Raw genomic sequence first — 26287 nt, 5'->3', positions numbered from 1 at the left:
AATTCAGAAGTGAGTTACTTGATTTATTTTAAGTTGATGCCTAATAGTACCTATACTACCGAAATAAACCATATTATTTACTTCTTTTGTATGGCTGTATCGAATATCTCTACCCAAGTCTATATGAACATCATAGTATGATGTTATATTTTAACTATCATAATATTAATTCGAACTAATATCGTATTAAACTGGTGCATAGAGGTGGTAGATGGTACCATTACTGATTAATATAATATTATAGTGAATCATAATAGTAGTCATACGTCAAAATCAATAACATTATGTATCATATATTTACATCCTGTTTTTTTGATGACCTAATACTTTATACCACGAATTATACTCTATAAAAACTTCATTATAATGGGTACGTCAATATGCAGAATAAAAGTTTGAATTAAACTTAGATAATATACCCCAAAAATAATATTAAAAAATACCACTTTTGATAGTTTGATGATTTATGTTTGTATGTATTGTGCATATAAAAGTAGTATTTTCCAAAAAATATTAATTAAATAAAAAATAAAGCTTTGTAAGGTGTAAGCAATAAATATTGTTTTAAGTTATATTCTTCAAATAAGACAATTATTATAATTCTCATCAGAACAAATGACAAATAGCAAACCTATAAATATCTCATATTACCAAGCATCAGTACATAACTTTATTATTACCTACAGAAGTAATTAAACTCTCGACATCGCAGGACATTATTTAAATTTAGGATACATATGTTACTGGTTATTGTGTATTTAAGTGCATGTAAACGATTAAATAATATCTCATCAAAAACTTGGCGATAGTAATAATTCATTATTCACCTACATATACAACGATGTGGACGATATGGTTAGAAAGTAGTCTGGTTGAAATCTAAAATTATAAAATTCTTTGCATGTAGAAAAAAGAAATTAGGTATAGATGTGGTTAATAACTGACGAACCCATGAAATATTCAAATATGTATTTTTGTATTTAGAGGTGACCTACTATGCATTTTCATGCCTAAATTTTAAATAATCTATAGTCTATATTAATAATGGTCTACATATAGTTAAAATGATACTTTTAAACACAATATGAATTATATTTATAATAATAAAGATTAGTGTTATAGACTAATAGACTTACAGTCAATAGTTAAAAATCTAAAGCATTATTTTGTATTGTCATATATGCTGATATACAAGTTTTTGTACGGATATAAGTCATAAGTATTATTTCCCTTTACTTATACCTCCATAATTAGTGCAGAAAAGTATTGTTTTAATTGTCATAGGTACATTATAAAAAAGTTGTACTGCATTTGAAAAACGATTTTTAGGTAAGATTTTTTTAATACAGTAATGTTTATAAGACATTTTATAACACTTCTATATATAAAAAAAAATAATAATAAATACTACTCTGAAAAATTTCTAGATATATCATATCAAATTCGTCTTATTTTTAATCTTCGCCAACGTACGTGAGTGCGAGAGCAACTATCTTGTATTCTTGTCCATATAGTATATACCATTATAGAGATTAAAATATTAAATGTTATAATATGTAGCTTGTGGCTATTAAGCACATGTATATATACATATGTATATATGTTATTATTAAAACATTTCATTCGACAAGTACAATATTTAAAAATAATACTTTAATAGTTAAATAATATATTTCTATGTAGGTACATTGTACACTATATCTGCGAATAATATTTGATACTTATTTATTTCTAATTTTTTAGTTATAAAACTGTGTAACCACTTTAAAAAAAAAATTAAATATAAATATTTAGATTGTTTAAAATAAATTGATAGTTTAAAAATTTAATTTTAACTTTTATGAATAAATAATTTAAATCTTACTACTTTTAAATGACGAAAACTAATACTTATTAAGTACAATATTTTCTAACTTACATTAATTATATCATAATTTTTATAAATAATGAATAATAATGATAATATTTCATATTCTTTTTATTTTATAAAATATTCCTTTTATGTAGATATAACTATGTAAGTTCTAAAGTTCATACACTCTATTCTACTTTTTTTAAAAGATAAAAACATGGTTTAAATATGTACACGAACACGTCCTATACACACGTAGAAACTCTTCCATGGTAGGTACGTATATGTAAAGTTTAATTTATTGGTAGGAGTACTGGAGAGTGGAGAGAAGGAATTGTTTTGTACACAACATTATGGAAATGTATTGTTATCTATTAATAATTGTTGTATTGCATATTAGTATATTACATATAAACATTAAACATAATATAGATAATATTATAATCTTATCAACTTAATGTGGATATACCATGGTCAAATTACGTGCTCTTGAAGTAAAAAACATGTTTAGTTATTTAATATATATAAAATAAACATAATATGTATTTAAAATATATTATATATACATAGAAATTACAATAGGTATATAGTAATTCTTATACAGTTTATACCTTAATACTCATATCTAATTTATTCACATATTACTTCGAGTGCAATAATTAAGTTGTTTAAAATATTTGTGCAATGTGATTTTTTTTGTATAAAGACATGTTTTTTGAGGAAATTATTATTTTCAATACCAACAACATTTTTCAAAATATATAAGAGAGTTCTTAAATGTTTAGAATTATAAATAAAATCTTATTTCATATTCTATCTTTACTTAACCTGTTTATTTATGAATTATAAATATCGAATTATGTAATACACTATTATAGATAGTAGTATTAGTATAACAATAACTCAGCTATTGTGTTTATACATAATATGCAAAATACATTTAAAAGATTTTTAGGCGATATGGATTATATAAAGGAACAAAAATATATAATAATATATAGTGTAATATTGTACCATAAACTGTAGTTCCCAAACTGTGTGGCACGAGCACGATATATTATAGAGGCGATGCGGACTGCGGAGTAAATATACATTTAAATAGGTACAGTTATTTATAGACTACTTTTTTATTCAACCATAATTCTAGATTTTGATAGTGTGAAAAAAAATATTGATTTTACAATGATACATCATACATAATATAATAAGTATAGTTAATAAAATGTTTTGATCTTTAATTTTGATAGTGGAAGGGTTTGCTATTATAAAATTAAAACTTGTTTATACTTTTGAGAGGTCTAAATAAAAAATTCACAGTAATTTTCAAAATAAACATGCAATGCATATATTTTATATATACCTAGATATATTGTATATGTATATAAGGTACCTACATAATATAGTAATATAGTTTACAGTATACAGTTTGTGTCGTTATTAAGTCCCGTAAATAAACAATTATATGTATAGAATTATGCTGAAGTTTTTTTGGAAATAATGTACAGGTTTATAATTTATATAAATCTATAGTTCAATTTTTCGTAATTGTTTTACGATTTTGTTCGTAATTTTTTCGTTATTTTCGTAAAAAGTGATTAGAATAAATTATATTTATCATGAGCAAAAATATACTGTAATATTAATGTAGGCAGTAGCTTAACTAATTACTCTAGTTATAATATTAATTTATTATTTATGCATACAAGTTTCAAAATATAACATACCTATCTATAGTACTTAAACAAAAAAATATAAAAAATAACAACCTTTATGTAGGTAACAAAAAAAATAAAAATAAAAACTACCGTCCACAAAGTTCCGTGGTTGTTTATTTGAAATATTTTGTAGAGTTTGATTGATGTATTCAGGTGATCCCTCGAGGCTATAGATATTTTTATAGGTTTAGAATTTAATTCACACGGTGAGTTTTTATCTTCAACAAGACTATTATTATTTTTTTATCTAGGCCCGATATACCTACTACTCGTATTAATTTAATATACAATCAACTCTTTTATTACCTATTCAAAAGCTTTTAAATTAAAGTATATTATATATTCTTGGATTTATTTTCATATAATTCAAATATTTTTATTTTGCTCTGCTAGAATCTAAAAAAAGTAGAATGTAATCTCTGAATCAGATTATGTACCAAATATTTCATGGTTTATAATATAAAAATCATTATCTACCTGTATACTGCAGATATGTTTAATATAGGTTATAGTTTATTTTAATCTCGAGAGAAATATCTATGTAAAATATAGATTAAACATAGTATAATTATTGAATTATGCCTACCTATTTAGAGGCCACGGCAGGTAAAAGAAACAATACTGTGTAATTACGAAAAGATGAATTTTGACGGGCGGCGAGCTGTATAGGTGGCAGCACGTGACAGGGTGTCACGCGGTGTTTTATTGAATAAAATGGAAATCAATAGTTTTTCCGGGATCCGGTCGCCGCCAACGACGCTGCTGGAGAATAGGGACCCTACTGTCTCCTGACGTAAGCTAGCGTCAGCGGTGGACCTGTTATAAAAAAATTCTGTTTCCTTTTTTCTTTTCACTCTTCGTAAAACCTATATACATTGCTCGAATCAAACTGTTGCGCTACCACAGCCATCGCAGAATAGACAGAATATTAATATAATATTATATTGTTATTTAATAACTATAATATTATTTGTGTTAGATTATACTTGGAAATCTCATGTCATAAAAGTTATAAATTATAATCTTATTAGTTAATAGTTATTATACAATATATACCATCACATCAAGCTCCAACTTTGTTTTATTTTGATATTATCATTCTTAGATAAATTAACCAGTATTATAGTTTTAAAAAGTGATACATATTATATATATATATATACTTACTTAATTTAAGAATTGTTTATTTTGTACTAACTTTTGTTTTTATGTTTTAGTTTTTACTCATGAATAAGTACAAAAATCATAATAACTAAGAATTAATGTTTTCATTATTCATGCTTAAAATTGTTTTGTTTCGTATTCATTGAAAATTCAAAATATTATATACACGGCGGAAATCCATAACTAATATAACATAATAATATATTACTATAATGTGCTGCTTAGATTTGTATTCTATATATATTCATCATTTCCCGTTAGAGTATTGTCAAAACCTAACAGACAATTAGTTAAGGTGATTTATCTAATATTCCTATTGCACGTGTACGCTATATAAGACCATAAAGGAACAATGTTTCTAGAAAATAATGAAAAATAAACTACATAAATAGTTATTATAATAGGAACAAAATTACCATTTTTTTTAAGCTTAAGTTTGAGATCATGTTAGATAAAAACATATTCTAAACATATATTATCTTTGTTCCTTGAATTCTATACGTCATAACTTATAAGTTATAATGGTTATAATGCGGTATGTAGGCACAAAATTAATTCTGTAGAAATAATACATCAATGATTCTAACAAAATCACTTAAACTTATAGCATATACATTAAAACAATAGTATAAGTTATTATAAAAATATTATAAAAATTAAGAAGTATATTAATTATATATTTTAAAATATTATTTGTATCTATTTTTTTTTCAAAACTTTTTTTTATTTACTTAATTTTTTATTGACTGGTACAAAATATAAAATGCATAATTATTATCTAAATCCAATGTTATAAAATTAACATTTTTTCGAGGGGGGGGGGGCAATATTCTAAGATTCATTAGTTGCTATTGTATAAAAATATTGTACTACTAAATACTATGATAGCTTATCATCTACATGTACTATGTACTTATGTACCTAGTAGCTAGTAGTGGTACCTATTAATGATAATTGATAAGAAATAGTCAATAGATAATATATTATATATATAATATTAATTAAGTTCATGAAACATAAGCTATATTTTAAAATACTTTTAAATACTTTTTATATAATACATAGGTACTTACAAAAAATGAAATAAGTAGGCTATGCTGAAATATTGAAATATTCTTATATGAATTGCAATTTACTGTCAAATCGTTATTTCAAAATAATTTTTAAATTTTTATTACACAACTATTTAACCTATTGTAAATAATAGTTGAGTCCAAATACTATAGAATCACGTATCAATTCACTATGTCATCATTAAAACGGTCGGTGGTTTGAAACTTTCGAAATTATATTTTTAATGAGTTTTCATACCAGTAAAAGTATTAACATGTTAGTGCTACATTACTATAATATACACTATAAAATATATAAAAGATAAAGAAATTTAGTTGAACATTTAAAAGGACATGGCTAAATAGCATAACAGGCCAACACGATGTTATCCTGCAATTCAACTAGGTAATTAAAGTGTTATCGTAAGTAAGTTACTAAAATACCTCAGCTATTTTCATTATTCTCAATAATTGTATGTTATAGGAATTACGTTTAATTTTGAGAGAAGTAAATTAGATAGGCACTAAGGCACCTACCTACAATGACAGTTACCTACGGTTAGTCCTAAATAACAAAGTAAAATTATAGTAGCATTCCAAAAATAAATTTGTACTTACTTAAGTACGAATACACAACGTTTTAGAAATTTTATTGAGTATAGAACTTATATTTAAGTATTATGTATATAATTGCGTGAAGTTTTAAATTTCAACATTCAAGTTTCCACTACTATAATATGTTTTGAATTTCTTATTATAAGCACAAGGGTACAACAAAACAGTCATTACATAAGAAAGTTATTTATTTTGTATTTATCCGATTTTATTAAAATTTATGAACTTCTTTATTTTAAATATTATTAATACTTGACGTAGTAATAGAATCCAAATACCCAGAATACAGTTTTAAATTATAATTTATAATTTATACCTATTTGATTTTTGTATGTTTATCATTCAACATTTATTATGTTCCATACTGCAATTGCACTAGGTAGGTACAATAAGGTATTAGGTATGCTATAACTGATATAGGATACAAATGTATAATATTATGTTGATTAAACACATTACTAAATTAGATACCTACCTACTAAAGTACTAACAAATGACAGTTACGTCAACATAGAAAAATATTGCACTAATGTACAGTGTACCTACTGTACCTACCCTCACCTAAAACACCACTGTTGGCCTGTCTCAAATTACACTTAACCCGCCCATTTGAACAAGGTAGGCGATTGGCGCTTTGATACTTGGTACGGCGCCACTGAACTTATACCTAGGTATCAATCTATCGATTATATCGGTACGACAACAGTAAAAATTATATCGTTTATAATTATCGTCGTGTAGGTACTGTGTAGTATATACCTATTTATTATATGGATACCTACTACAGTATTATTGCTTATTAGTTATTAGGTAATCATATAATAAAACCAATCCAAGGTAGTCATATACAATTTACCTATACGACCAGAGTAAAACTTATAACTATATTATTATATAATTCATACAATAATGTAAATATATATATATAACGAATAATGATGTATTGTGACCTCGTTGATTTCGTCCGTGTATATTCAACTGCCGCACGTCAAGTCGTTATACTGCATGCGTATCTATTTAACTTTATACCTAATCAGTGGCGTAATTTGGTCATGTTTGTTAGGGGGGGGGGGGGGATGAAATGATTTAAAAATTTTATTTAATACCCCCTGCCAAAAAAATTTGTATTTATCATAAGCATCTCCTTTCGGTGCAATAAATGACAAATGTACCTAAGTACGCTTATGAGTATGTGGCACTGAAACGAATAATTAAAAGATATTTAATAATATACAATAATATCAGTAAATAAATGTAGTGAGCCAGTCTTTTTTTAAAAAAAAAAAGGTCACGGGGGGATACGACACTCAAATCTCCCCCCTCCAGTAATTACGACACTATATACCTCATATCTCAGTCCTCAAGAACAATATATGTATATGCATAGATACGTTTAAAACGCGACGGGTCGTATTAAATATTTCACCAACAATTGGCAATTAGCGAAATTAATATAACGAGTACGGCAATTAATACCCACTAAAAGTAACACGACGTCGTCAATATATCATATTTATAAATATTAAATTATTATTACGCCGTTGCAACTATGGTGTGCGGGGGTGGTTACGGGGTGGAATATAAAACACAAGCGAACCTACTACCCAGGTATGTAATATGTTATTATTACACGCGGTATATTATAAATTATATATAATATTAAAATATAATATAGCAACAACAATAATAGTAATAATAATAATAATAATGTGTGCCGCCCAATCAGGACGACGACGTGGGAGTCGGTGCGTGTAAAATGTAAATACGCGCACGGGTCTCGGCCGTCGGGCGGCGCGTCGGTCGTCCACTGCCGGCGGTGAGTTGCTCGGCAACGTCGCGGGACGGCTGCGGAGCGCTCCCACAACGTCCGCCTGATAATAGGACGACGGTGTCTGTCAATCCGTCCGCCGCCGCCGCCGAAATAATAATAAGGGTATCGATAGTATCAAAACACACTTATAATAATAATAATAATATTAATATTATTATATAATATTTTATTATAATCGGTCGCCGGACGGATAATATTCCGCGGCGCACGTCGTACGACGAGTGTGAGACGACTCGCGCGCGCGCCGCGATGTTCCGCGATCGAGACGAACGCCACCGTCTGTTTTCGCACGATCGCGCGGATCTCGGCCGTCACTGATAGCTCGCGCCGCCCGACCGCCGCAAAGCGCGCGGGTGTGTGTGTGTCCGCGCGTCCGTGTGTGTGCGCGCCCGTCCGTGTGTGTGTGTGTGTGTGTGTGTGTGTGCGCGCATAAAACTACGTTTGTCAGTGCGTGTGCGGCGTGTGTGTGTGTGCGCGCGCGTTATCTTCCGTGTGCCGTTAGTGTGTCGTAATATTATTGTAGCTGCGGGCCCTGCGATCGCATCGCCGTCACCGCCAACGCCGACGAACGGCCGACCCGACCAGAGATTCGTCGTCGAACCGACCGACGACCGACGGATATTGGTGTTGTTGTTGTTGTCGCCGCGGTGAGTACCTAATGACGACGACGACGATACGATAATATGTCGCGTACGTAGGTGTCGAAGGCCGACTCGGCGACGGCGTGTTCCGACGACGCCGATTATCACGTATCTATAATTATTATTATTGTGTGTATAGGTAGTATTAAAAAAATATTAACGTTTTCGTTATTATAATAACAGTACTCTATACCTATACCGTCAAGGACACGACGAATGCTCGCGGCTCGCCACACGATCTCCGTGTGCCTCCGTGTGTGTGTGTGTATTTGTGCGGTTTTATTTTTTTTGTTACTACCTATATTGTTACAATTGTGCAAAACGTTTGTTGATTTTTCGGCACCTTCGGCGTAGTACTCGTTAACCGACTCGACCGACCGACCTGGGACCGGTGACCGCCGTTATCTGACTGCGACGTGTTTTTTTTTCGCAGGAACGAACAAGGATGAGTACCAACAGCGATAACGCCGCCAGGCTAAACGTGCCCGACGAGCTGAGAGAGTTGCTGCTCGATTTCACGATCGGTTACTTGCTCGAGCAGCCCAACAATCTCATCGACTACGGCATAGAGTTCTTTGAAAAACTCAAGAACACCAAGTTGTCCTCCAGTGTAAAGCAACAGTCCGCTGGAGATTTCAGCGACGAAGACGACGCTTCAGACATAGGTATGTACTATCTCGTTGTTGCTAGGTATTATAGTTTTTTTTATTTCGCTTGATAAGATTATCTTATCTCCTCGTTGTTGCCTGGTGAACGGTTTAGCTTGTACGACTGTTCTGCGAACAACTCATAATATTTTGAACTCTACACTAGGTAGTTTTACTTAAACGGCTATAGTTGTATACTTAAATCAGTTATATTATTTGGATATAACATTTTGTAATCACTCTTATACGATTTGAATCTGGGTTAAATATCGCCTTGTTTTAAGAACCTGTTATAATATTCTGTAATAGGTATGATTTTTAATTCTTCAATAAATATCATAATCAAATCACAATCAGAGCAAAAACTATACACAAACACCTGCGTTCTGGTTAAAGTAATCCCAAAATATACCCACACTTAAATATCTGTAGGTACTCTAGTTTTATTATTGTATAGATAATATTATTGTAGATTACAATTTAATCTTGCGTTGATGGAATTTGGTTTTATATGGTCTATAATGTATTTAATATTATAACTATCAAATAATAACATCTGCAATACCTACTTATGAATATAAAATCCTAGTTACAATAGTCTTACAACTTGTAATAAATTTATAGCACAAGTTATAAAGGATTATATATTCTTTATTAAAACAATTTAATTTTTTAGTTGGTATATTGCTAATTTTTCCATGAATATTATGTGTAAATCGGATTGTGAGTCAATTCATTTTTCATACTTTGTGTTTAATATTATTTTCAATAGGATTTGTTTATTTATTAAATATTATATTTATACTTGAATATTTTCTGTTTGGATTTGTATTGAACATTTCAGTATCAGTAGATATTATTACACAATAAGTAATAAAATTCATCATTAAAATAACACAATTTTCATTCCTATATAAAGTACCCATTCTCTCAAAACACGTCATACAGATGTATATTAAAATTAATTCCTTTGTCGTTCTTTATTTTCTTTCTTTATGTCATTCATTTATAAGTTTTCATCATGAGTTGTATGAAGATATTTAGATTAAACAAGAAAGGTTGTTATAACTTAATTAATGCTCAAAATGATCAGTATATATTTCAAGTTGAAGATCATTTTGTTGAAACTACTAAATGTTTAAAAGTTTCATCTATTAATTTCAAATTCAACCCTAATGATTCTTTTTTAGGACCTTGGTCGTTAAACATCGGTAATCATTTTATAAGTAATTTTACTTTTAAAATAAGTGTGTGTATATATGTGTATTAATTAAATTAAATATGATTGCTATTTAATTTAATTTTGTTTAATTATTTAAATTTTTTTTTTTTCATGTAGAAGCTCCACCAACACGTTATAGTTCTAGACGTAAGTCAGTTTTTGCAGAAACATATAATCCAGAAGAAGATGAAGAAGAAGAGGGACCAAATGTATTTAGAGAAAGTTTGCTTAATTTATTCAGTTTATTAAAATAAATATTTTTTTTTTTAGGTTGTATTTCCTAAATCTGATGATCAACGTCAAGCACTTGCAGCTAGTGTTAAAAATATATTCATATTCAGGGCTTTGGATCCTGTAAGTCTAAAAGTTCATTAGTTAAATCATCATAATCTTAGAATATTTTTAATTTTGAATAGCAAAAAAAGGTTCCAAATTTTGGAATTAACTGGTCAAAAGAATTATACTGTTAGGTTGTGTTTACATTGTTTTATGTGAAAAAGTTTTTACATTATCATATTGAAAATATTTGCATTTTTTCTAATTATATGGTGTACAACATTGTTAATGAATGAAAATGTGTTAAATTTTTAAAAAACACAATAATTAACAAAGAATAAATAAATACATAGGTATTTATACCTAAAACAGTATTATCATTTTGGAGAAATAACATTTTTATTAGGTATTTATAATAATGGAGATTTTGGGCAATTTGAATTAAATTTATTGTTTTGTTTTGTATTTATATTTTTGATGAAAAATAAGTTAATTAAAGTGATATAATATACTTAATATTATTATTGTGTAATGATCTTTTATGTGGCTATGAACATTTTCCTTTTTATCATTAAATTCAACCTATATTTAGGAAATTTCTGTCAATATTCGGACAGTGATAATATATTATATATTGTATAGTATAAAATTCTAAATGAATAAAATTTACATTTTTTATGTTGTGTAAATTTTAATATTCCTTAGATGCTTTAACGTTTTATTTAATTTGTTTCTATTTATTGTTTCTTTGTAATATATGACAATAACTATGATCTGTTAACTTTTTTTAGATTTTAAGATTAGAAAAAAACGAATTCTTTAGTTACACAATACTTAAATTTGGGTTTGTTTCTATATGGCATCATATGACATAAGTTTGGACTGTGGTATTACTTCAGCTAATTGTATTATATTTTTTAATGGTTTTATTAATAAAATATTGAAAAGAACTTTCCTTTTTGTTTATTTTTCAAACATTTCAATAAAAATATAATTTATATTTTTATTTTTATTTTTACAATAGCATACAAATTCATTATTTTGACTTCTGAATAAATAAATTTAATAGTACATTAATTGTAATTTTAAAGAAACATTTTTATGTAATTGTAATTTTAATATTGTTATGTTATACCTATAATTATTACATAATATCTATTAGAGTTAATTGTTTATACTGTTTACAGTAGTTACACATTTAAATTTTATTCATAAAAAAGACATCAACTATTTAAAAAATGCTGCTATAATATATAGTAATAAAAAAGTACCAAAATTAGTAAGATAGATTATGATTCTTTTAAAATTTTAAGTATATTTTATAACATATTCTATCATTTTTATTAAACTTAATCAAAAAGTAAATATAGTAGTACAAACTAAGTATTCTTATTCTGTTCTGAATTCATAATAAATATTTTTCTATAAATAATTAATACTATTAAATATTAATTTTTTTTTTTTATAATTTTGTTATTTTTACATGCAGTAGGTATCAATTATACATGTTGTGATTTAGTTTTCATTAATATTATTTGTTTTATTTTAGGAACAAATGAACAATGTGATTGATGCAATGTTTGATCGCGAGGTGCATGCTGGGGATGATATTATTAAACAGGGTGATGATGGTGATAACTTTTATGTTATTGATAGGTAATATTTAACTTACATAATACGTTTTCTATTAAGCTGTTAAGGACAAAATAAAGAACATTATTTATTATAATAATATTAAAATTTTTAGAGGTACATTTGAAGCTTATGTCACGGATGCAGATGGTAATGACCGTTTGGTGCATACATATGAACATAAAGGTAGTTTTGGAGAACTTGCATTACTCTATAACATGCCTCGGGCAGCAACTATTAAAGCAAAATCAGATGGCCTTCTGTGGGCTATGGATCGTCAGATATTTAGACGTATTGTATTGAAGAGCGCATTTAAAAAGCGTAAGATGTATGAAGAACTCATTGAAGTGGTTCCTATGCTAAAAACATTACAAGTAATTAACAATTATGAAATTATTGTTTTATAAGTATTAATTATTTTAAATAATTTTTATTATACATTTTCAGTCATATGAGCGCATGAATTTGGCTGACGCTCTAGTCCCTAAATATTACCAAGACAAAGATTGCATTATAAATCAAGGTGATCCGGGTGATGGCATGTATTTTGTAGAAGAAGGCATTGTTAATGTATTAGTAACCAGTGAAACTGGTGAACAAATTAAGGTTTGTTTAAAATTATGGATAAGTTTTCTTCAAATCCTTTATCACCAAATTTGATACATATTTATTTAAGTTTGAATCTCTTGATAATATTAAAATTCAAGAATAATTTTGATTTTATAAAAACTGAATGTTTGACAAATCCTTATTTAGAATAGATATGAATTATGTTTTTGTATTTCATTTATTTATATTTCAATAGGTTAATCAAATAGAAAAAGGTGGTTATTTTGGTGAACTGGCTCTTGTCACTCATAAAGGTCGTGCTGCATCAGTGTTTGCTGAAGGCAAAGTCAAACTAGCGTGTATGTATTTTATTATATTTCAACAGATATAAGTATCATGGAAGCTTGATATTTATTTTTTATATATTATCTATACTATGTTAGAATTTGCTCATAAAATATGACATACATGGGGTAAAATTTTTAAAATAGTAATTGATATTGTATAGTTTCTTTCTATTTTTATTTTTTATTTTTTTAAATTATAGTATTGTATAGGGACTAATTCTATGCACTAATATACTATTATGTGTACTGGATATAAAAAAATGTATTCAATGTATTTTGTGATATATTGAATGTTATATATGTTAGGTATATTTAAATCTGATATAGATCCTTTGAACTGTACTTATTATGTGTATTTTATTACATTAATATTGAATTATTGAATCAAGGCAATGAGCAACATATTGGTGTATGTGATCTGGTGAATTGTAAACTATTGATTTTTTTTTAAAATTATTTACAAAAAATAAGTTCTTTTATATTATGATTCATAGCAGAATAGTATTTATTTTTGTTGTCCAACATAAAGGTGTTAATCTATTGAATGTAAATAGTAGAAATTAATAATGGTATATTCCTAGTTGTTTCCACAGTAAATACTAGGCAGTTATCTAAACATAAAAATATTTTAATTTATTCAGTTTTATCAACTAACATAATTATCACTAAGAAATATAATTTAAAATCGAGAAACTCTTTTTTGATGTATAATAGGTTTAGAGTAGAGATTCCCAACCATTTTTATTTTATGCCCTTCTAGTAAATTTTTAAAAATTTCACACTCGTCTCCCTTTAAAAAGAAACTTTTTTTTGTTTTTCTTTTAGTGATATAAAATAGTTATATTGTTCATTTATTATACAATTAATCATAATAACATATATTTTTTCATCATTTTAAAAATTAAATACTAATTAAAGCTAAAACATTTTTACCTATCAATATTAGATTACTTGCTAAGAAGTCTATTATCGATAGGAAACCATTAGAAAATTAATTTACTGTTTTCAATTTTATGCAAATTAGTATAATTATTTTATCTACAAAATGTTCATTATTTCATCATCACTATATTACCCCATGCAACATCTAAATTTCCCCCAGTTGGGAATCATTGGTATAGATTTTACTTTGTAATCGAGTATGTCATAATGGATGTGTTAAATTTGAATTAAATAATTATGTAGGAATAATGATTCTGAATATAGGCAACTAGTAGATCACCATCTGTTTCTAAAGGCAGTTTACATTATACCATATTTACAATATATTTAATTAATTTTTTTCTTAAAACCTTCCTTAGATTTAAGTGTATTTTATTATGAACTAATAAGTCAATACTAATATGCTGTAGAAAGTTGCAAATAGGTTGATGGTATAAGTAACTTGATTAATTATTTAGTTTTAGGAAATTAATGTAAAATTATGTTATTTTATCGACATTAGAAATGGTAATGTTTGATTATTGTCTCAGTGGTTTGCATCTTAACTATGTTAACCTAATTAATGATATGGAGTTTCTTTATGTTCTGTCGAGATATTTTCCTCATATTGATTACATTGTTAAAACAATGTGCATGTACTTGGTCTTATTAGAGGACACTCATCAAGCTTTTACTTTCCTAAATATTTCTTTATGCTCTATTATGTATTAGTATGTGCGATATTAGAGAATATTATTGTGTGGTTTTATAAACTTAAGGTGATACACAATGAGTTGTTTAAGTGTAGATCAGGTTTCTAAATAAATCGTGCTGGGTATTGTTTAAATATAGTTGTTCATCTATCCCATGATTATCAGTCTATGAATTAGATACTTGGTTTTAAATTACTATCTTCTAGACCAGTGTTTCTTAGCCTCTTTTTTTCACATACATATTGACCTCTTATCATTACTCTACATACTCCCAAGGTAGAGTTCTATTTAGAAGGATTGTTCTTTCAATATTTGTTATTAAGTTTGCCTACTACTATATATAAGTATTAAATAAACATTAATACATGTTTTTAGTATTCAGCTACTATCTACTCTATTACATATACATGTCACATTACAAGAAGAGTTAGAGAAATTCCACTTGTTTGATTGACCAATTGTTTAATACTAAAACATATATCTAAGTAGGTTGACCTGTTTTCTAGGTTTGCTTTAAAATAAATTTAAAATTTTATTTTTAGCAAATATTTTATAATGAATATTAAGAATATTTCTTTTCAAAATATATTTGATTTATATTTGGATGGCCACAAAAATAAAAAATTAAAATTATTTCTGATCAAACCTAGAAAAGAGTCATATCAATTAAAATCAAGTTGATGCAAGTATTTTCCTTATTTTCCAATGTATTGGTATAAATTATAAACAAGGTATTAAAAATACAAGTTTCTCTAAACTTCTTAATAAAATGTATTTATGATGAAGTATCCATATTTTAAATTTAAATTGAATGTTTATATTTAATGTCTGTAGTTCTTTACTTAACTTTAATATAAATATTTAAAAATTATTAGTTTTTAGTACTGTATACTATCATAGTTTTATGGCTTAACAACATAGGAGTGATACATGTTTGCTGTTTAATATTATATAATATATAGTAAATGGATTAGATCCTGACTGAATCGCCTAATAAGGAATAGTATACACTCATCTTATGCGTTTATAATTCTGTTTATCCTAGTTATTGGATAAAAATTCTGAAAAAATATTTGAATTTGAATTCTGTATTTCTGTACAACCTTTTAAATTTTAAACTGATTATAATATTATATTATACTCGGAAAAATGAATTATAATGGGTTTTGCTGTATTGTATAGTCGTGTTTATCACCTGATGTCTTGAAATTCGTGTTTTTTCCAGCTATTGGAAAAAGTACTGAAGTTTTGTTTTTTTTGATACTCTATTACTAACTAGGTTCTAAGTTTCCTATTAGAAAAAAATATTAAAATTGAAATTAATGCAATGCATTATATATTTTATATTTTTATTAAGTTTCTGAAACTTTTTCGGGTTACTAGGTTTGTTTTAATAAAATGTTAACATAAAATAACTAGTTTTGTCAATATAATTGTCAAAATACGTTAAGTCATCAAGACAAAAAATAAAAAAACAAATATGTCACGTCACGGCATGCTATGTTTTTGCGAGTAACAGCCGTATTTTTTTAAACACTAATGATCATTTACGATTTACTATGTATACACATATATCCACATGTAGTTGGAAAGTTGATTATATTAAACAATTAAACCCTTTTACCACATTTTCCTAATTTAAAATTGTAATTTGGAAAGTTTTCTCAAATTTCCATACAAATTAAATTTTTTAACTATTATACGTTTTAATAGTTCTACTTTTTAAGAAGTTTAATATAGGACAGTTTAATGACTTATAAAATATAATTTATAAAATTAATTTTTATTTTAAATCTTAAATATATTTTAATTTAAATACTATCTCGAAGTAACATCAAACTATTTTCGAATAGAACCAAATAGCCGGAATAGGTGAAGGAAAAAGCTTTCAAAGTTATTATTGAGAAATCAATTATTATTATCATAAAATTAGAAAACTGTCCATAAAATCTATCGCGTTTATAACAATTATTATAGTTGATTTTATATTAAACACTTAATGTTTCTAATTCAAGCTTAATACATGAATTATATGTTCCAACACAGTCCCAACTACCAAGTTAACGTTTTATTTTAATGCGCATTTACGATTGCTTGTTATTTATACAGTACCTACTTGTTTATACCTATTTCTTTCGATTTCAGTTTTATGAAAAAGTAAAGTGATATTATACAAAATTCTCTGTTTCGTTTTTTTAATACTAATTTATATATATATATGTATAACTATTATAAGACTAATTTAAGTGGTTCTTTTCTGCGTGAAATGGTTTCTAACAATTAAACTATGGATGTTTAATGTCCTCTTACAAAGTATTTTTCATACCTGCTCATTGTATTGATAGTGATTAAAATTTATTGAAGATTGTTTTGTTTTTTTTTATTCACAGCTTTGATTTTTTTTTTTTGAAGTATTGTAAATATGACGCGTTTTTAAAATTCAGAATATTTTTTTTATATTTATAGTATTTGTTAAACATTTTAAATTTATTATTTATTTGGCTATAGCTAGGTTAGATTACATATCAGTTATTTTAATAATCATTTTTAGAATGCGAAAAAAGTCACTTTCAAATTTCTTATGATAACTTATTTCTTGGTCTTTTAATAAACATGGATCTTATAAAGTTACTATTCATATTCAAAGAAGTACTATTAGAATTTATCAATATGTAAAAAACTTATTATGTATCCTAGTCCAATGTTCATTTCTAATGGTTTTTTTTTTCAGTCACTAAATTAGTATAGATGTTTTATTTCATTTAGTGTATGCATATTGAATATGGATCTTGATTTAAAAATTTGAAATGTAAAACAGTACGATTCAGCATTGCTGTATCGTGCCGACCGCTATTTTCTGTTCTTATTCTACATCCTTTTAAACGTTGCTCACGTGAATTTACATCGAAGAATTTCATTTAAACCGTCTGGGACAACCTAAATTTCCTTAACTGCGTTGAATGCTGCAGGAATGTTATAATAATCTCGTCAACAGGACTCTTGATCCTACCTATTCATACATTAAACAGTAGCCCGAGCTGTGCCAGAGGGGGTCATAAAATTATATTTCTGCTGTGTTACTGTTCGAGTGAAAGTTAAGAAACTGGGACATTATTAAACGAGAGGGTTGTATTCTGCAATAAACAGATTGTTTAAATAAACCTTTTTACGCGAATACAAAATAAAAGTATAATATATTTTCCCTGGCCTAACACAATATATAAATTAAAGCATCGTGACAAAGCAAACCTTTTGAGTTGTTAATCAATGTTTTTTTCCACTGCTGGTGGTTAAAGGGGCAGTGTGTGTTGTATAGAGGGAGGAACCGGATTTTAATAATGTATTTTAATTGATTTTTATTCTTTACATTGTCCTAAGAAAATCTCGTAAATAATAATAATACTTCTACAGATTGAGTTTACTGAAGAATAAAACTTGGAATTTAACTAAATTCAGGTTGACTGATTATATTGTTGTTTTCAGTCGATTGAGTTCTTGTTTTATTATATTATTATTGGTTAAATTATAAATAAAGCCATAAAGTGCCTGTATTTCATATTTTGTTGTCGAACACCATCATCTACCATAAAATGCATATTAATTTAAAGTCCTTGTAAAAATTAAACGAACTTAAAGATAATTGTGTTTTTCTTTCTATTAATTGTATCAAATTTTTGGTAAATAACTTACCATTTTATTTCTAATAATACGTTGCAACAACTATACAGAATTAAATTAAAAAAAAATTATCCTAACTTTTTCTTTCTATGCAATTTAATTTTTTTTATAGAATAGCTGGTCATACTTTTTTTCTTCATATTTTTAATTTTATTAAATGTAGTTTTGTTGTAAATGTCAAAATAATTGTTAATCTATAAATTTAATAAACTAAAAATTAAAATTATTTAAAAATGTTCTTTGGTTCTTTTCTTTTGAATATTTTTTAGGACAAAAATTAAAGTAATTATTGTTTAATATACATTATACATATTATTGGAATTAGGGATGTCTTTAGAAGGTATATAACATTTGAAATATGCGTATTTTTTTTTTTTATTATTTATAATTGGTGTTCATATTTATTGTATTTTTAATTCTAGAAATTATAACAAGTTTGTTTATCTAGTTAATTTCTTGTTCAAATTAATTATGCTAAAATAACTGACTCTCGAGGAAAATTCATTTTTTTTTATTAATACTGTAATATTGTTGTTAAATCTATAAAAACATTAGGGTTTAACATGTTATAAGGTTTTTGAAAAACAATTGGGGTTAAACAATTGTGACAACAATATTCATGGAAAGTTCAATAATAGAACGCAATTATTTTGGATAAATATCATGTTTTATAATATTATCAAAAATTATTGTTTAATATTTTATTTTACATATTTATCTTTATTTTTGTTCAGTTTTGGACGTTGATGCATTTGAACGTTTGCTGGGTCCATGCATGAACATAATGCAACGGAACATCGAGGACTACGAAAATCAACTGGTGAAAATCTTTGGCTCCAAGCAAAATATGACTGATGTCCGATGAATGGTTAACGTTTGACCGGTCGCTACGATTGTGTTGTATATCCATTGACCATTTGTAGTTGTATTTTTTCTTATCCTAACAATGTTTGGTAAATCATTATTTATTATTTTTCTCAATTTACCATTAGAAAATATTATATATAAATATAATTTAAACTTTAGATACAGTTTCATTATACAAACAATTACAATCAAACAAATTGACACCCCTTTTTGTATACATAACGTGTATATAATATAATATATAATAATTATATTGATATGATAATCTTTTTGAACAACTACATCATAACCTAAGATATAAACGACTGTATTACTTCAATTTTATTGTGCGCTTTGATATGAATGTTAGTTGCGTGATGACATGTATATTATATAATACGAAGATGATTTATAATAATATATATACAAGAGTTGTATTTTTAGTCGTACATTTTAGGTTTCAAAATGATATAATACTATGATAAATACTATTGTTACTTCGCGGTGTTATTAAATCACGAGGAATGATGAACATAATTTGGTTTTTCAATTTACTTTGTTCAAATGTCTATCTGGGGTAAAGTTTTCTATTCTTTATATAATATAATAATAATAATTACAATACAGTACGAGAGTATTTGATTATTAGGATTTAAGCAGATTCTATCTCATCTCGACCAATAAACTTTATTTAAGGTGAACTTTATTTAATTGTTAGGTCGTTCGATATAAGAACAACACATACGTTGCCGAATCGTCTCTTTTATTTTACACAATAAAAATCGTATACCGTATCCGATTGATCGTGCGCTGAGCAGTTAAAATAACTGGGATTTGGGGTGAGCCATAGTCCTCAGACAGACTACATGTTTTAATGTCATTTTCCATTGCAGACATTAATTTACTATTTTTTTTTTATCCAAAATGTTTGTCGCAATGTTCACAGTTTTTATTTTTATTTTTCATCTTCCTAGTAACGGACCACAACAATTCGTTAAATACGTTTCTCCTAACGTAATTTCATATTGTATAAGAAATTCGTACTTATATGTAACGCCACGACATTAATTTTTGTGCTACTCCACCACCTTAAACGGATTTTGTGTGTAATTCAACTATAAACGTGTATGCCTCGCTTTTTTTTTAATATTAAAAAACATTCGGTAACGGAATGAATCCATGATGACTGCCCTGTAAAAACCCTATTAGAGAGAAAATGCTGCTTTAAAAATCATAACCGTGTACCAAAACATCCCTAGGCCATAATTAACTAACCCTAATAATATTATTTTATTTAGGCAGTAGGTGATAAAAATTTAACAAAAATAGCCATATAATAATATATATATATACCTATAAAGACTTAATTTAGATGTTTAATTCATAATGTTAGAGTCACAATTATTATAATTAATAATTATAATATAATGATAATGTTTTATATAATATATAATATCCGGGTGCAATAAATGTATAGGTTTTACATTTATCTATACATTCTTATTTATAGGTAACCCAATAATTTTGTTTTTGTTTTGTGTTTTTGTTTGTTTTTATTTTGTCTTACTCTAGTTGTTATTTAACACACCCAGCGTATTAGGCACCTCAAATATTGTATTGTAATAATCGTTTTTTTTTCTATCGTATTAGTGAAATAATATTGTAGTCAATGATTATAATAATCATAAAGTTTTGTTTATTTATAAATATATATATATATTGTTTATTTTTTTTGTTTGGTGGTTGCGATTAATTATTATGTTATTATGTGAGCCTTTTTATCTTCCTAGAGTATTATTACCATGTGTTTATTTTTATTTTTATTTTGTTTTAGTGAATATTATTAAAATGCAAAGTTTATTATAGGCTATTCCAGTACGATAAATAATATTTAATAATAATAAAATTGTATTTACCATTTTTTTTAAGTAATAATTAAATATAATAATGAAAACTGCACAACTGTTGGTCGTTTCATATTTTCCCGTAACTGTACGAAATCCTCCCAAGTAATCCTTCTCCAGTATAACATAATATTATTATGCGTACTGCGTGATGATGATGATGTATTCCTATAGTATAATATATTATATTATTATGTACAATGTATATATTTTGTCAATATAATAGTCTCCCGTCGAATAATCGTAATAATAATTATATACCCATGTAGAATATTGTAGGTATATTATATACCTAATAGGGAAGAATCGTGATCGTGTTTCCGTCCGTCGTTAACCTATATCGATAGGTTCTATACTTCTAGTATATGTATTAAGCAATATAATATATATATATAAATATATAAATATATAAATATATATTTACTTGCTTTAGTTCACATTATATGTATACCTATCTGGGCTACTGTTTACCACAACGCGGCGCCGGATGGAGCGGGGATGTCCGTGTCTCCGTCGTTATCGATAACATATTAATATTATACATGTGTATCGTTAAGTTAAGTTAGGTACACGCCCCAATGGAAAGGAAAAAACTACCTCATTGGAATAATATTATATTGTATATGCTTACCGAAGTTTACACTGTAAACGTATAAAGAGACGCGTATAAACATATTACATATAGAGCGTCCTTCGTATTCAATTATTAATTTTTAATCCATTACGTACACATTGCCCTAACGGCTATACTCTACCCATTTTCCACGTCTTTTACCCTGCAAAGATGAAAGTAGGTTCACGACAACAGGTAATCACCTCTATATTATTATGTAGCGAACATACAGTGATCCATTAATGACCTACTCCTCACTAGTTTTCCGCGCTTATGGTTCAAGATTTTGAAAAAAATCCTTTTATTCGGTTTCAACTATTTTTAAATACACCATTATTTAAATACATTCATATTTCGAAAAAATATGATTTTTACAATTTTTCTATTATTTAATTATACACGTACACTTATATGTATATTTGATTTGACAATTGAAAACAGAATATTGTACGAATTTAGACTTACAGTTAATATTGAAATATTAATATTAATTATTATAAAATTAACTTCTTAGATAAATGGACTGTATAGTGATGGAACAATTAACAAATAGTATACATTATATTATTAAAATGTTTGATTTATTCGGCCACTAAAATTATTTAAATAGTTTGTTAGGGGGTGATAAAAAAATAACAGAACGTTCATGTCTTGAATAAGTCTGTTCTAGGAGATGCGTTTCAATTTTACTTATTTTCACCTTATTAAAACTTATGATATATTACTTTGAATTTTTAGTTTAATGGCCATCTATGAATCTAGCTTGAAATCTAGTGATAAAATGACGAAACAAACAAAAATTAACTTTGATATATTTTTCCATTAAAATGAGGCATTTTTTTTAATGTTTATTATACTTTTGAGGTGGTGACAAATAACAACAATGTAGACAAAGAAAAATTTAAAAAGTAAAAATATTTACGGCGTGTTTATCTTGATTGGTTTTTATAACGATCTGGCATCGTGATAAACGATAAAATAATCATTCATAAAACACTGTTTGCTAACAAAAAAGTTTCTTTAACAACAGTAGAAGCATCAGGAATTACTCAGGATAATATTAATTGTTAACAATATACATAATATACATTATGACGCGATATAGACTTCAACTAATCAACGTCTTGAAAATAAAATCCCAGGACGCCACTTCTCTTGAATACCTGCGCTACTGAATATACACGTATATACACTGTTCATTGCGTAAGTACCTAATTTATTAGTTATTATAATATTATTTCATAGGTAACACTTGTATACATCCCGACCCATTGTCGTTTATTGGAGTCCCGGAAATGGCTGGCTGCTCGCCGACGACGCCTTCAAATCCGCAATAATAACAATATTCCCGGTGATGTTTTTGCGGAATTTACCGGCGAGGCCGAGTAGTGCCCTCCATAGTATAATATTTTAATAAACGTCCTTATAATATTAACATAATATTTTCCAGCAATGGACCAATGGTGTCGTCCGGAGTGAGTGTGAAAAACGAAACGTTACTTGAACAGCTTTATTGTATTACATTGGTAGTCATCGGAGGGCGGACAACGATATTAAAACGGCATATTTTTTCGGGCGTGATGTTATCGTACAAAGCGTAGTCGTTTGACACTGGTACTGTAGTTATATACATGTATACAGTATAGAGTAATTGCAATTGCATCACCTTTATTTGATATACAGGGTGAACGATTCTTTCATTGTCAATCGGTCATATATCTTGAAAATTGCAATAAATGTAAACAATTTGTAATTGTATTTTTAATTTCAAGAACAAACACCACTACACGATGCTGATAATCATAGAAATGCTCAAAAAAGTGTATTCAAATGAACAAAAATGGTTTCGAAATAATTTTAAAAAATCGTATTTGGTATGATATTGCATGTTTCAGAATAAAATAAATGATCCTGTACATGCGATAATGTTTTCCGCAATGCTAGTTTTACGATGTTTCGACTTTCGAGTGATGTTCTCTTTAATTTTGCAGGCACCAGTATCGCGTGTCGCATATACCGCCTTGAAAGTTTCCGTTTGTAATTTCTTGTGTGAAAAGAAAGCACGAACCTTTTACAGTGCCGCCTCCTCCACCGCCACTATCTTCGTCATCATTGTAGAGATGTTTGAACGACGACAAAGTATAAGTAACCGTGGAGTGTGTAAATCTATATAAGTACTATATGTATGTTTAGACTGTAAGTGTATAAGCATGAATATACAGATAATATTATAATAGTAATAATAACATATATATCATGTTATAGTAGTAATAGTATTATCATTAATAAATAATAATACATACCTAATACCTTTATACATATTAATAAATATTATACAATTGATCACGTTTTTAAGTTGCATTAAATTTCTCGACTGAATCAAAATTTGAGCTTTTCTAGAAAGCGTAAGCAGAGTAAATCTGTTGTTTTTATGGCAATAATAATATGTATACTTATTTTTTTTTTTTAATGTATATAAATAATAATAATGATAAATGATGAGTAGTATTTAATATGATTTTTAAATAAACCAATTCAAAATTAAAGGGTATTCATGTTTTATTTAGGTAATTTTAGTTAATGACTAAATAAATAAAACTATAACGGGTTAGGTTATTAATCTAATTTGTTGGTGGGTCAGTGGATTATAAGTACTATAAGTACCTAGTAGTTTAAGTTAATTTAATATTGCTGTTAATTGTTATAATATATATATATACGAGTATATTATTAAATGTACACGGTGCAATGCTGAATAGTGTATGGTACATCACGTATGCATCATACTTGGATACAGTTTCAGAATAGAACGAAGCATACTGTGAACAGAAACGCATATATTTCTTTCTGTTGCACAGTCATATAGTGGGTAAATGAAAAAAAAAAAGAATAAATACCGAGTCTTGTAATAAAAAAAAAAAAAAAATAAATAAACAACAACGACTAGTATTACTTATTGCATACGTTATTGAGAGGACGTGATGAATTTATTTATTTATTTTTTTGTTGTTATCAACTATGTATACATAACATAGTATATTATTATAGTTACAATATCGTGATACAATATAGGTTATATAGGTATATATAGTTAAAAATGTATGTTACGACTTGCGATATTATATTATTGTTATATTTTTTGATTGTTCCGAATTCTCGAAAATAGCTACGTATACAATATGTGTAATATATATATTATAATAATATGATGGGTATCGAGGTTAAAGATCAATCGATTGATATTCGATATGAATTGTGAACTACATAATATAGTACTATTATACCTATTGCTGCTGAAGCTCTGGTCCCAGCGGCTATGTTTTTCACCAATTACTTACTTTTTGATTCGTTTTATTTCTTAGAAAGTTAATTTTTGCGAATCATATTGTTGTAACGTATTGTAAGGTTTCATTTATTAAATTTTCATTTTTTTTTCAGCGAATTATTTGTGTCAATAAAACTTTACTCACTTAAAAACAATAAATTAATATAATTTGTTACTGTAATTTAATTTAAATTGCCATACAAACTTTTCAATAATAATCTATATATGTATTATACAGATATTTTAAGCGTAATTTAATCAGTAACTATTAATAATGAAAAAAAATGTACAAGGTGCACCCTCTGGTTGCTCAAATGTCTTTAAAAATGTTATGATTTTATGATTTACCTAAGCAAGAATACAATTTTAGATTCTGAGCGGAATATGTAATGAAGTGTGTTTATTTTTTGTGCCTATCATCTGCTCATCATGTTATTTTATGTTGTTGAAGAAACTTTTCCCAATCCCTTATATTAATATCTTTGTACACGATAACATTTTCAAAACATTTAGTTTTATTTTAAGCTATTTAAACCACGATCATATTATAACGCCGTTTTAAGCTCAAAAACTGATCCAGGAGGGAAGGAGATAACATTCTCTAAGAACTCACTTCGAACATATTAATTACACATACTTGCTTTAGGTACATATTTCAAATGATTATTTAATCTTATAATTTTATTTTATTAGTTAGGTGTTAAATATATTTAAAAAATAAAAATAAAAAAATCAATATTTATG

General features: G+C 27.0%; 1 protein-coding gene across 2 annotated transcripts; it reads left to right on the top strand.

Annotated features, from left to right (window-relative positions):
- The first annotated feature begins 8324 nt into the window (after positions 1–8324).
- LOC114125073 (cAMP-dependent protein kinase type II regulatory subunit) lies at positions 8325–21656 on the top strand. Of its 2 annotated transcripts, XM_027988558.2 has the most exons (9): positions 8325–8876; positions 9304–9535; positions 10857–10948; positions 11010–11093; positions 12565–12671; positions 12763–13021; positions 13095–13253; positions 13453–13555; positions 19590–21656. In XM_027988558.2, exons 2-9 carry the CDS (start codon positions 9316–9318, stop codon positions 19718–19720), a joined length of 1155 nt encoding a protein of 384 aa, XP_027844359.2. In that variant the 5' UTR covers positions 8325–8876; positions 9304–9315; the 3' UTR covers positions 19721–21656. The 2 variants fall into 2 exon arrangements, with proteins under 2 accessions (XP_027844359.2, XP_050055921.1); XM_050199964.1 differs by lacking the exons at positions 8325–8876; positions 9304–9535 and adding an exon at positions 10524–10728.
- The last annotated feature ends 4631 nt before the right edge of the window (positions 21657–26287 follow it).

Source organism: Aphis gossypii, chromosome 2, assembly GCF_020184175.1.
Source record: "Aphis gossypii isolate Hap1 chromosome 2, ASM2018417v2, whole genome shotgun sequence".
Lineage (NCBI taxonomy): Eukaryota > Metazoa > Arthropoda > Insecta > Hemiptera > Aphididae > Aphis > Aphis gossypii.
Note: the sequence above shows the minus strand (reverse complement) of the source record. Positions and strands in the feature narration are given on the sequence as shown.